At 63.4% G+C, this 12,200-nt stretch overlaps 4 protein-coding genes across 6 annotated transcripts; 2 read left to right on the top strand and 2 right to left on the bottom strand.

Moving 5' to 3' along the window:
• The first annotated feature begins 210 nt into the window (after nucleotides 1–210).
• PRSS50 (serine protease 50) lies at nucleotides 211–3,654 on the top strand. The gene is made up of 8 exons (XM_042890701.1): nucleotides 211–548; nucleotides 631–710; nucleotides 1,132–1,229; nucleotides 1,417–1,551; nucleotides 1,655–1,791; nucleotides 2,687–2,832; nucleotides 2,910–3,062; nucleotides 3,578–3,654. The coding sequence occupies exons 1-8, from the start codon at nucleotides 509–511 to the stop codon at nucleotides 3,596–3,598; spliced, it is 810 nt and encodes a 269-aa protein (XP_042746635.1). The 5' UTR covers nucleotides 211–508; the 3' UTR covers nucleotides 3,599–3,654.
• A 1,269-nt stretch (nucleotides 3,655–4,923) lies between these two features.
• Nucleotides 4,924–8,186, top strand: TMEM269 (transmembrane protein 269). Of its 3 annotated transcripts, XM_042890704.1 has the most exons (7): nucleotides 4,924–5,026; nucleotides 5,907–5,971; nucleotides 6,391–6,538; nucleotides 6,608–6,705; nucleotides 6,779–6,922; nucleotides 6,990–7,190; nucleotides 7,315–8,186. In XM_042890704.1, exons 3-7 carry the CDS (start codon nucleotides 6,489–6,491, stop codon nucleotides 7,422–7,424), a joined length of 603 nt encoding a protein of 200 aa, XP_042746638.1. In that variant the 5' UTR covers nucleotides 4,924–5,026; nucleotides 5,907–5,971; nucleotides 6,391–6,488; the 3' UTR covers nucleotides 7,425–8,186. The 3 variants fall into 3 exon arrangements, with proteins under 3 accessions (XP_042746638.1, XP_042746637.1, XP_042746636.1); XM_042890703.1 differs by having other exon boundaries at nucleotides 5,907–6,538; XM_042890702.1 differs by lacking the exon at nucleotides 5,907–5,971 and having other exon boundaries at nucleotides 4,925–5,026.
• A 302-nt stretch (nucleotides 8,187–8,488) lies between these two features.
• On the bottom strand, nucleotides 8,489–9,003 carry LOC122190639 (small vasohibin binding protein). The gene is made up of 2 exons (XM_042890705.1): nucleotides 8,848–9,003; nucleotides 8,489–8,761 (listed from the first exon to the last, which is right to left on the bottom strand). Exons 1-2 carry the CDS (start codon nucleotides 8,962–8,964, stop codon nucleotides 8,675–8,677), a joined length of 204 nt encoding a protein of 67 aa, XP_042746639.1. The 5' UTR covers nucleotides 8,965–9,003; the 3' UTR covers nucleotides 8,489–8,674.
• Nucleotides 9,004–9,483: 480 nt separating this feature from the next.
• On the bottom strand, nucleotides 9,484–12,138 carry LOC122190636 (E3 ubiquitin-protein ligase TRIM62). The gene is made up of 5 exons (XM_042890700.1): nucleotides 11,617–12,138; nucleotides 10,847–10,942; nucleotides 10,475–10,731; nucleotides 10,293–10,408; nucleotides 9,484–10,199 (listed from the first exon to the last, which is right to left on the bottom strand). Exons 1-5 carry the CDS (start codon nucleotides 12,022–12,024, stop codon nucleotides 9,649–9,651), a joined length of 1,428 nt encoding a protein of 475 aa, XP_042746634.1. The 5' UTR covers nucleotides 12,025–12,138; the 3' UTR covers nucleotides 9,484–9,648.
• Between the last annotated feature and the right edge of the window lie 62 nt (nucleotides 12,139–12,200).

The raw sequence follows: 12,200 nt of genomic DNA, 5'->3' as shown, positions 1-12,200 counted from the left end.
GGGGGCGTCGGGAGCGCAGTGTGGGGTGTTGGGGCGTGTGGGGGGACCGGGGGGGCTCGGGAGCTGTGCGGGTACGGGGAGCGTAGGGGCTGTGGGTGTGCGGGGGACGTGGGGGGCTGTGCGGGCACTGCAGGCTGCGGACGGGCACGCGGGGGAGATGGCACTGGGGGGTGCAGCCGCGGGCTGTGGCAGCACCCGCACCCGCCCGGCAGGGCACCGGAGGCCGCGTGCCCCCCCCAAGGCTGGGTGTTAATGGTTAACCCCGGCCCCACAGCTGCTTGGCTCCCATGGGGCAGCACCCCGCTGTGCCCCCCGCAGGGCGCTGGGTCACCACCCCGTCCCCCTGCACTGTGCACATTGGGAGGGCTTGCAGCCCCGACCCCATAGGGCCAGCTGGGCACCGGCTGCCCGCTCCCAGGGTTGGCCTTGGGCCGGGGAAGGGCTCCGATAAAGGGGGAATTTAAGGCTGGCGGACGCCCCGTGCCACCTGGCCGAGCCCTTGAGCACAATGCTTGCGCTCCTCATCCCCCTGCTGCTGCTCGCTGGCGGTAAGCTGTCCCCAAACCCGCTGTTGTCCCCGCTTTGGGGGGTCTGGGTGACCCCCTGAGTGACGGTCACCCTGTTGTGCAGGCTGCCACTCTGCCATGCTGCCCGGTGGGTCACGGGTTGTGAATGGGCAGGATGCGGTACCGTACAGCTGGCCATGGCAGGTGAGCAACATGGGTTGGTTTGGGTTGGAGTTGAGGTTTTGGGGGTTAGGGCTAAGGTTGGAGTTAGGGTTGAGGCTGAGGTTGGGGTTAAGTTTGGGACTGGGGGTTATGGTTAAGGTTAGGGTTGGGATTAGGGTTAGGGTTGGGATTATAGTTGGAGTTAGGGTTGGGGTTGGGGTTGAGGTTGAGGTGAGCATCAGGATTGAGGTTAGAGTTGAGGTTGGGCTTATGATGAAACTAAGGTTGGGGTTGCAGTTATGATGAGGACCAGGGTTAGAATTAGGCTTACGGCTACGGTTGATTGAGGTTGTCATTATGTTTATAGTTATGCTTAGGGCTAGGGCTGTCGTTGGGGTTAGGCTTGTTTGGTGAACAGAGATGGGGACACTGCAGAGGGTGACAGCACCCTGTGGCCCTGCAGATCTCACTGCAGTACGAGCGTGACGGCACCTTCCGGCACACCTGCGGGGGAACCCTCATCGCACCCGGCTGGGTGATGACGGCCGCACACTGCATCTCGTGAGCCATGCGCCTGCGGGCACAGGGATGGGGTGCGGGCATGGGGTGACGTGGCGTTGCTTGGAGGGATGCACGGCGCAGCGTTGAGGTGGCGAGGTTGCAGCAGGGGCAAGGATGGGGTGGGAGGGATGAGCGGAACGGGGAGCCCCAAGCCCTGGGGTCAGCAGGCACTGTGTCCCTTGGGCAGCTCCACGCGCACCTACGAGGTGGTGCTGGGTGAGTACGACATGAGCTCCGCCGAAGGCCCCGAGCAGCGCATCCCCGTGGCGGCCGATGACATCTTCGTGCACCCCAAGTGGAACAGCCTCTGCTTGGCCTGCGGGTGAGTGGGGTGCGGAGGCAAGGGGATGCTGTCCCCACCTGGGGACCTCTCTCCGGTGACACGTGTCCCCGGTGATGCCTCGCCCTGGTGTCCCTGTGTGCAGCAATGACATCGCCCTGCTGAAGCTGCAGCACAGTGCTGTGCTGAACGATTACGTGCAGACGGGGCAGCTGCCGCCCGCGGACACCGTGCTGCCCAACGGCTACCCGTGCTATCTGAGCGGCTGGGGGAGGCTGAGCAGTGAGTGCTGGGATGGAGGGGGTGGGGGGGGCAGGGGGAAGGAAGGATGAGGGATGGAGGGAAGGGTGGGAGGCCGGTTGGGCCAGTGGTGGATGGATGTGGGATGATGGATGGGTGGTGGGTGGATGGATTGATGGATGGATGGATGGATGGATGGATGGATGGATGGATGGATGGTTGGATGGATATGAAATGGATGTGGGATGAACCACGGATGGGTAGATGGAGTAGATGGACGGATGGTAGATGGATGGATGTGGGGTGGATGTGGGATGGAGGGATAGCCAACTGTAGGATAGATGGATGGATTATGGATGGATGACTGTTGGATGGATGGGTGAATGAATGGATGGCTGTAGGGTGGAGGTAGGATGGTTGGAAAAACGGGTGTTGGATGGGACAAATGGGTGGATGGATGGTTGGTTTATGGATGGATGAGGGTTATAGGGTGGGATGGAGGGATGAATGGATGGATGGAGGGATGGATGGAGGGACGGATGGATTAGGTAGATGGTATCTCTATGGTAAGGATGATGGATCACTGGAACAGATTGTCCAGAGAGGTTATGGAGTCTCATATGGAGACATTCAAGATCTGTCTGAATGCCAATCTGCGTGACCTATTGTAGGGAACATGCTTTATGAGGAGGGTTGGACTTGATCTCTTGAGGTGCCTTCCAGCCCGTGTGATTCTGTGACTCTGTGGGATGGAGTAATGGACATGGGATGCTTGTGGGATGGATGGATGGATGGATGGATGGATGGATGGATGGATGGATGGCATGGAATGGATGTGGAATAGATGTGGAATGCCTGTGGGATGGCTGAGGCTGGCGTGGAGGATGCTGGGCACAGCGTTGTCCACCTGGGTCCCTAACACCACCCCTATTGCCAGCGGGGGGACCACTGCCAGACAAACTTCAGGATGCTCTGATGCCTGTGGTGGACCACGAGCATTGCACGCAGTCTGATTGGTGGGGCAGCCTTACCATCCGCACCACGATGGTCTGTGCTGGCGGCGCTGAGCAGGCCGGCTGCAACGTGAGTGCTGTGCTGCACTGCGCCGCGAGGAGGGGTTGGAGCACCCCAAACCATCCTGACCCCCATCCCGTCCCCAGGGCGACTCGGGCGGCCCCCTGAACTGCCAGGCTGAGGATGGGCACTGGGAGGTGCACGGCATCGCCAGCTTTGTGTCTTCACTGGGCTGCGACACTCCAAAGAAGCCCACTGTCTTCACCCGCGTCTCTGCCTTTGAGGACTGGATTGCTGAGGTGGGCGTTGGGTGCTGGGATGGTGGGGTGCAGAATGCCCAGGGTGTGGGGTGACGGGCTGCCAGGGGCCGGGACACCGGGGTGCTGCGGTGCTGGGGTGTTGGTGTGCTGGAGAATTAGGAAGCTGGGAACTGAGGTGTTGGGAAACTGGAGTGTTGGGGTGCTGGGACACTGGGATGTTGGCGTGCTGGGGTGTTGGGGCACTGGGATGCTGGAATGCTGGGGTATTGGGATGTTGGGAAATTGTAGTGTTAGGATATTGGGGTGCTGATTGTTGGGGTGCTGAGATGTTGAAATGCTGGGCTGCAGGGACGCTGGTATGTCAGAGTACCAGAGTGTCAAGCTGTCAGGGTGTTGGAGTTCCAGCGTGCCGGGACACTGGGGTGTCAGAGTGCCCCGGTATTGGGCTCAGGAATGCTGGGACATTGGGGTACCGGGGTGCTGGGGTGCCATGATGCTCTGATATTTATGGGTGCTGGGTGCCGAGCTCCCCCTGAACCACTTCTTTCTCCCAGACCATAGCAAACAACAGCTGAGCAGAGCAGCAGCGACCTCCGTGCTTCACAGCGCGCAAATAAACCCACAGAGCTGACCCCTTGCGTCCCGTGTGCCGGGGGGGTGGAGGGGGGAGGCGGGGATGCGCGCACCTGGTGAGAGTGGCTGCATTGCCAGCAGATGGCACTGGCAGAGCGGGCACGGCAGCACGGCAGAGTTGGGCACACGGGGATGCCGGGCACTGTGGGAAGGATCCCCTCACGGTGCCGTGATGTCGTAGGAATGGGCACCTGGGGACATCCAGATATCAGAGGGATGGACACGGGGCGCTCTGGTGCCACAGGAATTGGTCTCCGACCTCTGCCCAAAGGCACCTGAGGCCGTGGGGGTGGTTTTCCCAAGAGGTGCCACGGGGACGGGCACCGACACCTGCGCCCTGCGGAAGAAGCACCCCGAGGTGCCCCGATGCCGCGGGGAGGGGTCCCCTCCGGGTGCCTTGTTCCAGTCACACGGCCGTGGCAGCAGCTCCGTGCCCAGCTCTCGCCCGCCGCCTCCTGCCCTCCCGGCCCAGCCGTCTCCTCGCAACCACCGTCCGCGGCGCGTGACCGGGAACAAAGGGCCCTTTGATGGCGCCCGGCACGCATGGGGCCCCCGCTCCCCCCATCCCATCCCATCCCTTTGGGAGCCCCACATCCCTGCGGGGACGGGGCCACCCTGAACTGGATGGAAAATCCCCATCACGTCCCTCTGCAGGCGCAGGGCTGTAGGGTTTTATGGGCCCCTGTGACCATGAGGGGGACCTTTGCTCCCTGGGGGGGCCCTTTGCTCTGGCTGCTGAGGCCAGCTCAGCTCGTGACACCCTTGTGCAAGCGGTGCTGCCTGCACGAGGCTGGGACAGGCGGGTGGGCCAGGCAGGGGCAGCTGGCGTGGGTGCTATGAGCCCCGGCATGGGCACCGCACGGCTGATGGGAGTGCTGCAAGAGTGGCAAGGGTGCTGCAAGGCTGCTACGGGTGGTGCAAGGTTCTACAAGGCTGGCACGGGTGGTGCGAGGCAGTATGGGTGCTCTGAGCCTGGCATGGGTGGTGCAAACTTGGCATGGGTGCTGAGAGCCTGGCAAGGGCAGCGTGGGGCTGGCACACACACCACGAACCTGGCTTGGGAACTTTGATCCTGGCACAGGCGCTGCGGGGCCTGGCACGGCTCCTGCAAGGCTGGCATGGACACCGTGAGCCTGGCACGGGCACGCGGCCCTGCAGCCCCAGGCAGCTCCTCCCTCACCGTGGTGCCAACTGCCTCCAAAACCCCCGTGTGTCCTCTGGCCGGACCCACCCCCACGGGTGACTCAGCCCGTTCCCAGCAAAGCCCGTCCCTATATAACACGGTGTCACCGTCGCACACACAGCACCCGCCCAGCCGCTGCCTCAGTTTCCCCACGCTGTAGCCATGTGGATGGTGTCGCCGCCGGTCGGTAAGTCCTGCTTTGACGCCCCGACGTCCCCTGGCCCAGCGCAAGGCTTCCCGTCAGAAAACGGCCCGTTCGGTGTGTTTGGGTTTCCTGGTGGATATTGGCTGGGTGAAGTTTGCAGACGTGGGGTGGTTCGGGGTGAAGGTGTGGAGCAGCTCTGCGTGGCTGGGTGCAGTGCGGCGCTGTGAACCGGGGATGGAGAGAAGTGAGAGCTGAGCGTGCTCCACCTGCGTGCTAACCTGCCCCGGAACTGCCTGTTCTGAATAGGTGCCCCTAACGCACATGGGGTCGATGTGGAAAGAGCCAAATCCATGTATTTTCCCCCCAGAAACAGTAATAAAAAGCACTGCCAGCAGTGGGGCTGAACCCCATTCTTTCTCCCCGTATCTCCGTGCCGTTGGGGCTGGGAATGTCAGGACCGGGCACGGCGCTGTGCAGCATTGTGATGCTGCAGAACACAGTGCTGCCTGCCAGGCGCTGCTTCGCTTCGGACCCGCGGCCACTTCGGTCAGACCCCAAAGTGCTGCCTTTTGCCCATTTTTCCCCTCCCCACAGCACGGGGAGAGCCCAGACACAAAGAGGGGGGCACAGTGTGACTCATGGGCCGAGTGCCCCCAAAATGCCGTTTCCTGCAGAAAAACGGGGCTGGAGGTGAAAACCTCCCCAAGCTCACCTCCTCAGGGTGTTTTTCCATGCACACCTGCCTGGCCCCAAACCGCAGCGGCGTGGCCTGGGGTGGGGTGGCCAAAGGTCAGCAGCAGCAGCACCCCCACCCTGCTCAGAAAAGAGGAATATTTGGAATATTTCCTTCCTGCAGGAGGGAGCGCGGCGGGGGGGAGCGGTTGTGGCTCTTGTTGTGCTCTGACGTGCTGTTTTCTTTCAGATGAAGGATCTCACCAGCTTGCCTGGCTTTGGGACCACGGCAAAGGCAGGGTGCAAAACACACTAGTAGGACATGACCCTTAACACTTTCTCTAAAGCGTAGCCCTATAGGTATATAAGATCAATAGAGCTTAACACTGGGGTTGGCTTTTATTCTGAGCTTGGGTTTGGCTTTTTTGTCTGTTTGTTTGGTTTTCCTTTTGTTTTCTTTTTTGTTTGTTTGTTATTTTGGAAGCGTTTTACTTTCTCCTTCGCCTCCCGCGGGCAGACAGAGGCAGGGGCTTGCAGAGCCTGAATGGTTTGGGGAGAGGTGCAGGAGCATGAGGAGGAGGGGGAAAGCGCTGCGCGAAGGCTCCTGCCCACAACCCTCCGCCGTCCCCTTCCCATCGTCGGAGGGGGGCAGAGCACCGACCTGCTACCTCGGGCGCTTAAATAACTCCCAGCCCCGAATCTGTGCCCTTGACCGGCGTCTCGGTGGCTTGCAGGTATTTTCCAGTACACCAAGAAGCTGTTCCTGAGCAGGCCGGCGGGACGGGCGCAGGCGCTGGAGTTCGTCCGGAAAAATGCGGCCAACGCGCTCTCCATGGCGAACCTGGTGGTGGGGCTCTCCTCCATCCTCTGCAGCCTCAACAGGTGGGGGACGGGCAGGCCGAGGGGCCGGGCGGGGAAAGCGGCGCGGGGCTGACGCCTCTCCCCCTACAGGCAGTACCACTGCTCCTGCTGGCTGCTCCTGGTGGGCTTCCTGCTCGATTTGGCCGACGGAGCCGTCGCCCGGCAGCTCAACGCCTGCTCAGCGCTGGGTGAGCCCCAGGGCTGGGAATGGGCCGGGGGTGCCGGCTGCCCGCCGCCCCCTCACCAGCTCACCCCCCGCAGGAGCCAAGCTGGATGACTTTGCTGACTTCACGTCCTTCGGGCTGGCCACGGCACTGCTGCTGCAGCCACGCGGCATGCTGGACGGGCTGCTGGCCATCACCTACGTGCTGGCAGTCTTCGCTCGCCTCTGCTTCTTCTCCAGCGGTAAGGCTTGGGGCTCACAGGGCTGGGCACCCCGTGGGCTCCCAGCTGAGCGCACGGCACCCCGCAGGGATCCCCTTCACCTACCGGGGCTTGCCGTGTCCCTACGCTTCCTCGCTGCTGGCCAGCACCTTCCTGCTGACGGGTGGCCACATCACGCTGCTGCGCGTCACTGCCATCGCCATGGTCCTCTTCATGGTGGACCGCGGCTTCTACCCCCACGACAAGGTGCTGGAATCGCAGTGCTGGAAGAAGGCAATCTACGTCGGAGGTAAGGAGCGGAGGTAAAACGCATCCCGCTCTCACAGAGGGTGCTCAGCCATCCCACGGAGCAGCGACCCAGGGAGGCGTTGGAGCACCGCTCTGCCCTCGCTGCTGACGGTTCCCCCCTGCAGGCATTGTGGCCGTCCTGTTCTCGCCCGCAATGGTCGCTCCCATCTACTACCTCGCCTGGTCGGCGTCGTACATCTTACTCCCCTTTGCCATCTGGAGCTGCAAAGCCTAACGGCCGAGCAGCAGCAACCCCGGCGAGGACGGCTCTGCCTTAACCTCCACCGCACGCGTAGTAAAGCTCTCCTCTGCCTCACTCTCGGGTGCCAGCGCCAGGCTGTCTCACCCCCCGCCTTTGTTAGCTCTTCCCGGGGAGGAGAGCCATGACAGCAGACTCCAAACCTAGCAGGCGCAATGCCGCGGCCCCACAGGGCTTCCCACCATGGCAGTCTGCTTAGAAAACAGCTGAGCTCCCACAAAGGGGAACTTGGCGCCAGCAGAGCTCGGGCCGGGCTCCAACCTGCCCTGCACACCCGCACCCCCAGCCAGAAGAACAACAGCCCTGCACCAGCCCCCTTCCCAGGGAACCACCCCCCAGATGCCTCCTGCCAGTCCCACCAGCTGGGACAGAGATGGAGGTTCGACCAATGCATTCCCACTGTACATAGTAATTTATTGCGAGGGCACAGTTGCGGCGGCTTTACGTTCCCCAAATCCTCAACATGAGGAGGAAGTGGCCCCCGCAGCAGGCAGTCTGTAGTAGGATAGGGGTGAGGGTGCCCCCTTTCCTTGCAAAGCCCAGCCTGAGGCACGGGGAGCACTCTGGTATTTATTTCTGACGTGTCGCCATAGGGAAATAATATCTGAAGCGTGTTCTTTTTTTTCCTTTCTGCGCCCGGTCGATGAGGTGTGGGAGGGAGGAAGGAATGTGGAAAGGAAAAATGGAACCTGAAACCCTGGGGCCGAACTCTCTGGAAATAAAAAAGCTGGAGAACAACTGCGCCGCCTGCTCTGGGAGCGTGGGGTGGGGGAAGGAAGCGAAGGTCAGACCTCGCCGAGCAGCAGAGGAAGCGGAGCGGCTCTGTCACTCTGCACCTCCAGGGGATCCTGCAGCTCCAGCAGCTGCAGACAGACAGAACGACCCTGTCGCGGGGCGAGCGGCCCTGAGACCCGCAGTGCTGCCAACGGGCGGAGGGGCTGCGCAGGGCAGATGAGGCCATCGGCTGCAGCTGCTCTGGCACACGGCCCTGCGATCCCGGGGGGCTCGGCCGGCCTGCTGCGTGCGAGCAGGAGGCGGAGGAAGGAGGAACGACCGCTGCTTTTATTTAGAGAAAAAAGATAAAAAGAAAGCAGAAAATAACAACAAAGAGGCGTCTGTCAGCGTAAACAGCGAGATAGGGAAGGGCCGGCAGGCGGCGGGGCTGTGCTGCTCCGTGCCGCTTTGTGCCGCCTGCCGCTGCGACGGCGCCGGGCCCGGCCCGACCCTCACTCCCCGCCGGCCTGCATCTGCTTGCAGAAGGCGTCGAACTGCCGCTGCTCCAGCTCCGTCATCACGCGGTTCAGAGCGTAGATCTGCGGGGAGAGGCGGGGAGGCACCGCGGTGAGGCGCCGCTTGAGGCCCCGGCTCGGCCCGCCCCGGCTCGGCCCGCCCGGCTCACCTCCGCGCGCTGCCTCTGCTTCAGCTCCTGCTGGGCCGACCTCTGCTTGGCCTTCTCCAGGCGCGCCGCCGGCTCCCGGCCCTTCGGCCTCTCCTTCCGCCCCCCGCTCGGCTCCATGGCCGGGCCGGCCGGGCCGCGCCCCGCTACCGGCGGGACGGCGCCCGCTGCAAGATGGCGGCGGCCGGGCCCCGCCACCGCGCATGCGCGACCAGTGAGGCCGGGAGGCTAGAGCGTGCGCGGTGCCGTAGCGCCCCCTAGCGGACAGGAGGAGAGCGGCGGGGCAGCCACCGGCGGGGCAGCCACCAGCGGCTCAGCCACCAGCGGCTCAGCCTCCAGCGGCGCTGCCCGCTGTGTCAGCCCTCCGAGCAGCGCAGCCCCGCACATCGCACCCCACACACGATCGCAGCCCACACCATCTCCGCTGTTTATATTGCACAGCCCTACGCCCCACGCTTGACACCACGCCCCCAAGCCCCTACGTAACAGCCCTACCGCACACCCCCTGCAGGGCACAACTTCTGTCAGCACCGCTGCAGCTCCCCTGCACCATCCTCACTGCCAGCCGCGCACAACACGTGGCACAGGACGGCACGGCGTCCCTCACCCCGTGCAGGGGCTGCACCACAGCCCCTCGGCTCCAAATGCACCTTTTATTGCAGCGGCCGGAGCAGGGCCGGACCCACGGGGCCATGTGGAAGCACAGGACGGGGACACCAGCCGCGCCATGCCCGGTACCCAAAGTCAGCTGCGCCCTGCAGGCATCAGCACGGCCCCGTCCCGCCGGCAGCCCACGGGGTCCCACTAGATGCGGACGGTGTTGATGCGCAACGGTTGGACGTTCTTCCCGTTGGCGTGGCTCTGCCCGGGGCTGAAGTAGGAGCAGAGCTTCCCTGGAAACTTCTCCCGGAAGGTGTAGAGCCACGACATGTCGTCAGCGTTGTAGAAGATGAGCAGCCCCTTGTCGTAGTCCAGGAAGACGCCCACCTTCTCCAGCTTGCTCTTGACATTGAGCCGCGTCCAGGGCTCGGTGCAGGCGCTGTACTGGTTCCCGTCGTGCATGACAATGCAGTAGAAGCCGCGGCTGGGCTGGATCTGGATGCTGCCCTTGCGGGTGACGGCCTCGTGCGCCAACCCGATCATCCACTGTGTCTTCTCAGACACCACCACCTCCCAGTAGTGGACACCGCCGCCGAATGCCTGCGTGCCCAGCACCGACACCTCCACGTCGAAGCGGCGCGGCGAGTCCTGCAGTGGCTGCGGATGCAGGTTGCCGTAGGCCACGATGGTGCAATCATCAGAGAGGATGAGGCGCTGGTGGGCCGTGCCGGGGTCCAGCGTCAGCGCCGCGGGCACTGCGGAACGGCGGGCGTCAGCATCCCCGCCTGGTGCCCCCCCCTGTGGGGCATGGTGACCCCCTCCCACCTCCCCGCCGGCCTCACACTCACCTGGGTGGATGTCCTGAAAGAGCGACTTCCAGATGGTGTACTGCAGTGGCCCCATGTACTTGGAGGTGGGGAAGTCCTCGTAGGTCAGGTTGGTCTCGTGGATCTTCCCCTTCAGCCTGCGGGATGGGCAGCAATGTGCACGGAGCTCCGTGGGCACCCACTGCCCCGCGGCACCCACCCACCTCTCGGACAGGGACGCGACGCCGGCCAGGAAGGCGTGCTTGTCAGCCTCGGCCAGGCGCTCCTGCAGGATCTGGCTGCCCTCCTGCACCTTGCGCAGCTGCTGGCTGTAGCGCTGGATCTTCTGCTCGATGTCGGTCAGCGTCCGCGCCGTGTCGGCCTCCAGCTCCTCCAGCATCGCCTTCTGGCGCTCCCGCAGCAGCCGGTGCAGCCGCTCGAAGGCCTCCCCGATGGTGGCCCGCAGGCTTTTGGCCGATGACTGAGGAGGCGAGGGGCACGGCCGGGCCGCAGCGGGTCCATCAGCATCCTGGCAGAGTGCGTGGGGAGGGGCAGGGGAAGGGATTCGGGGCACGTCCCCGCAGTCTCACTCCTACCTTGGTGTCGGCCAGCTGCCTCTTGAGGAGGTGCAGGGCCTCGGTGTGGCCTCGCTCGCTCTCCTGCAGGCCCTGCAGCTGCTCCTTCAGCTCCCGCTGCAACACAGAGCGCCCTGACCCCGTGCTCAGCCCTGGCCTCACCGCACTGCCTGCTTCCCCACCCCACAGCAGCAATGTTCCAAGGGGCATGGGGAAAATGCAAAGCTTTGTGCCCGCCCCACGCTCAAGCAGTGATCCCAGCCACCAGCAGCGCGATGCTGAGGTGCTGGGAGAGCTGTGAGGCAGCTCCACAGCCCCATAGATATCCACCACGGGGCTAAGCTGGCACTGCAGTGACCAGAGACCACGAGGGCCAGCACATGGCACAAAGCTGCCCCAATACAGCAGGTTTTGGTGCTGCTGTGGGAGGTGGGATCCTGTGTGGGACAGGAGGGAGTCTGGTTTGGGGCTGCTTGGGGATCCCCAGGGAGAAGCTCAGCAGAGCCACATGTAGGGACAGACGGACGGATGGGTGGGTGGCCACACAGTGTGGATGGACAGATGGACAGAGGATCGCACTCCACTTGTGAGGAAGTGACAAGGGAAGCAGCACCCCAGAGCCATGCGCAAACAGGCAGAGGGAGCTCTGGCTGTCCTGAACGTTGACAGATGGACAATGTGCTGCACGGTGCACACGGATGGACAGACAGAACATCCCACAGACAACACAACTCTGGGAACAAGGGGGGATGGATGTTCAGGGACAAACACACAGACAGACAGACATCTACCTGCAGCTCCTCAAAGGCATCATCCACGTTGGTGACCTGGTGCTGCTCGTGCATGGCCGGCTCGTCGCAGAAGAAGCACACAACAGTGCGGTCGGTGAGGCAAAAGAGCTTCACCTTCTCGTGGTCCTTGCAGGGGAAGGGGCTGCGCTGAGCCCCCAGGATGGCATCCAGGGGGAAGGCGCTGTAGCGCTCCACGATGTTGGCCAGCTTCAGGCTGGGGGCCAGCGTGGGCTCGGTGAAGGTGCGGCGGCACTCGGGGCAGTCGCGGGCGCCCTGTGGCTCCTGGCGCACCCAATGCTCTGTGATGCAGCGGCGGCAGAAGTAGTGCTCACAGCCGAAGCTCACCGGGTCCTGGTAGATGCTGAGGCAGATGGAGCACAGCAGCTCATCCTTCAGGCTGCAGGCCATGGCTGGGGCTGCAGGGGGACGCTGGGCTGCAAAAGGGGGGGTTGATGGGGTGAGAGTGCTGCAAATGGAGGCAGGATGCGGATGGGGGGCCACAGTGGAGCTGTAATGGGGGGAGCGGGGGTGAAGCCACCAATAGGGGGGTCAGATTGGTAAGGGGGGGTGGGGGTCAGGGTGAT

This window comes from Lagopus leucura, unplaced genomic scaffold (genome assembly GCF_019238085.1).
Source record: "Lagopus leucura isolate 7727_CA_CO unplaced genomic scaffold, USGS_WTPT01 147-14_obj-0_obj, whole genome shotgun sequence".
NCBI lineage: Eukaryota > Metazoa > Chordata > Aves > Galliformes > Phasianidae > Lagopus > Lagopus leucura.
This window is presented reverse-complemented; position numbering and strand designations above follow the sequence as displayed.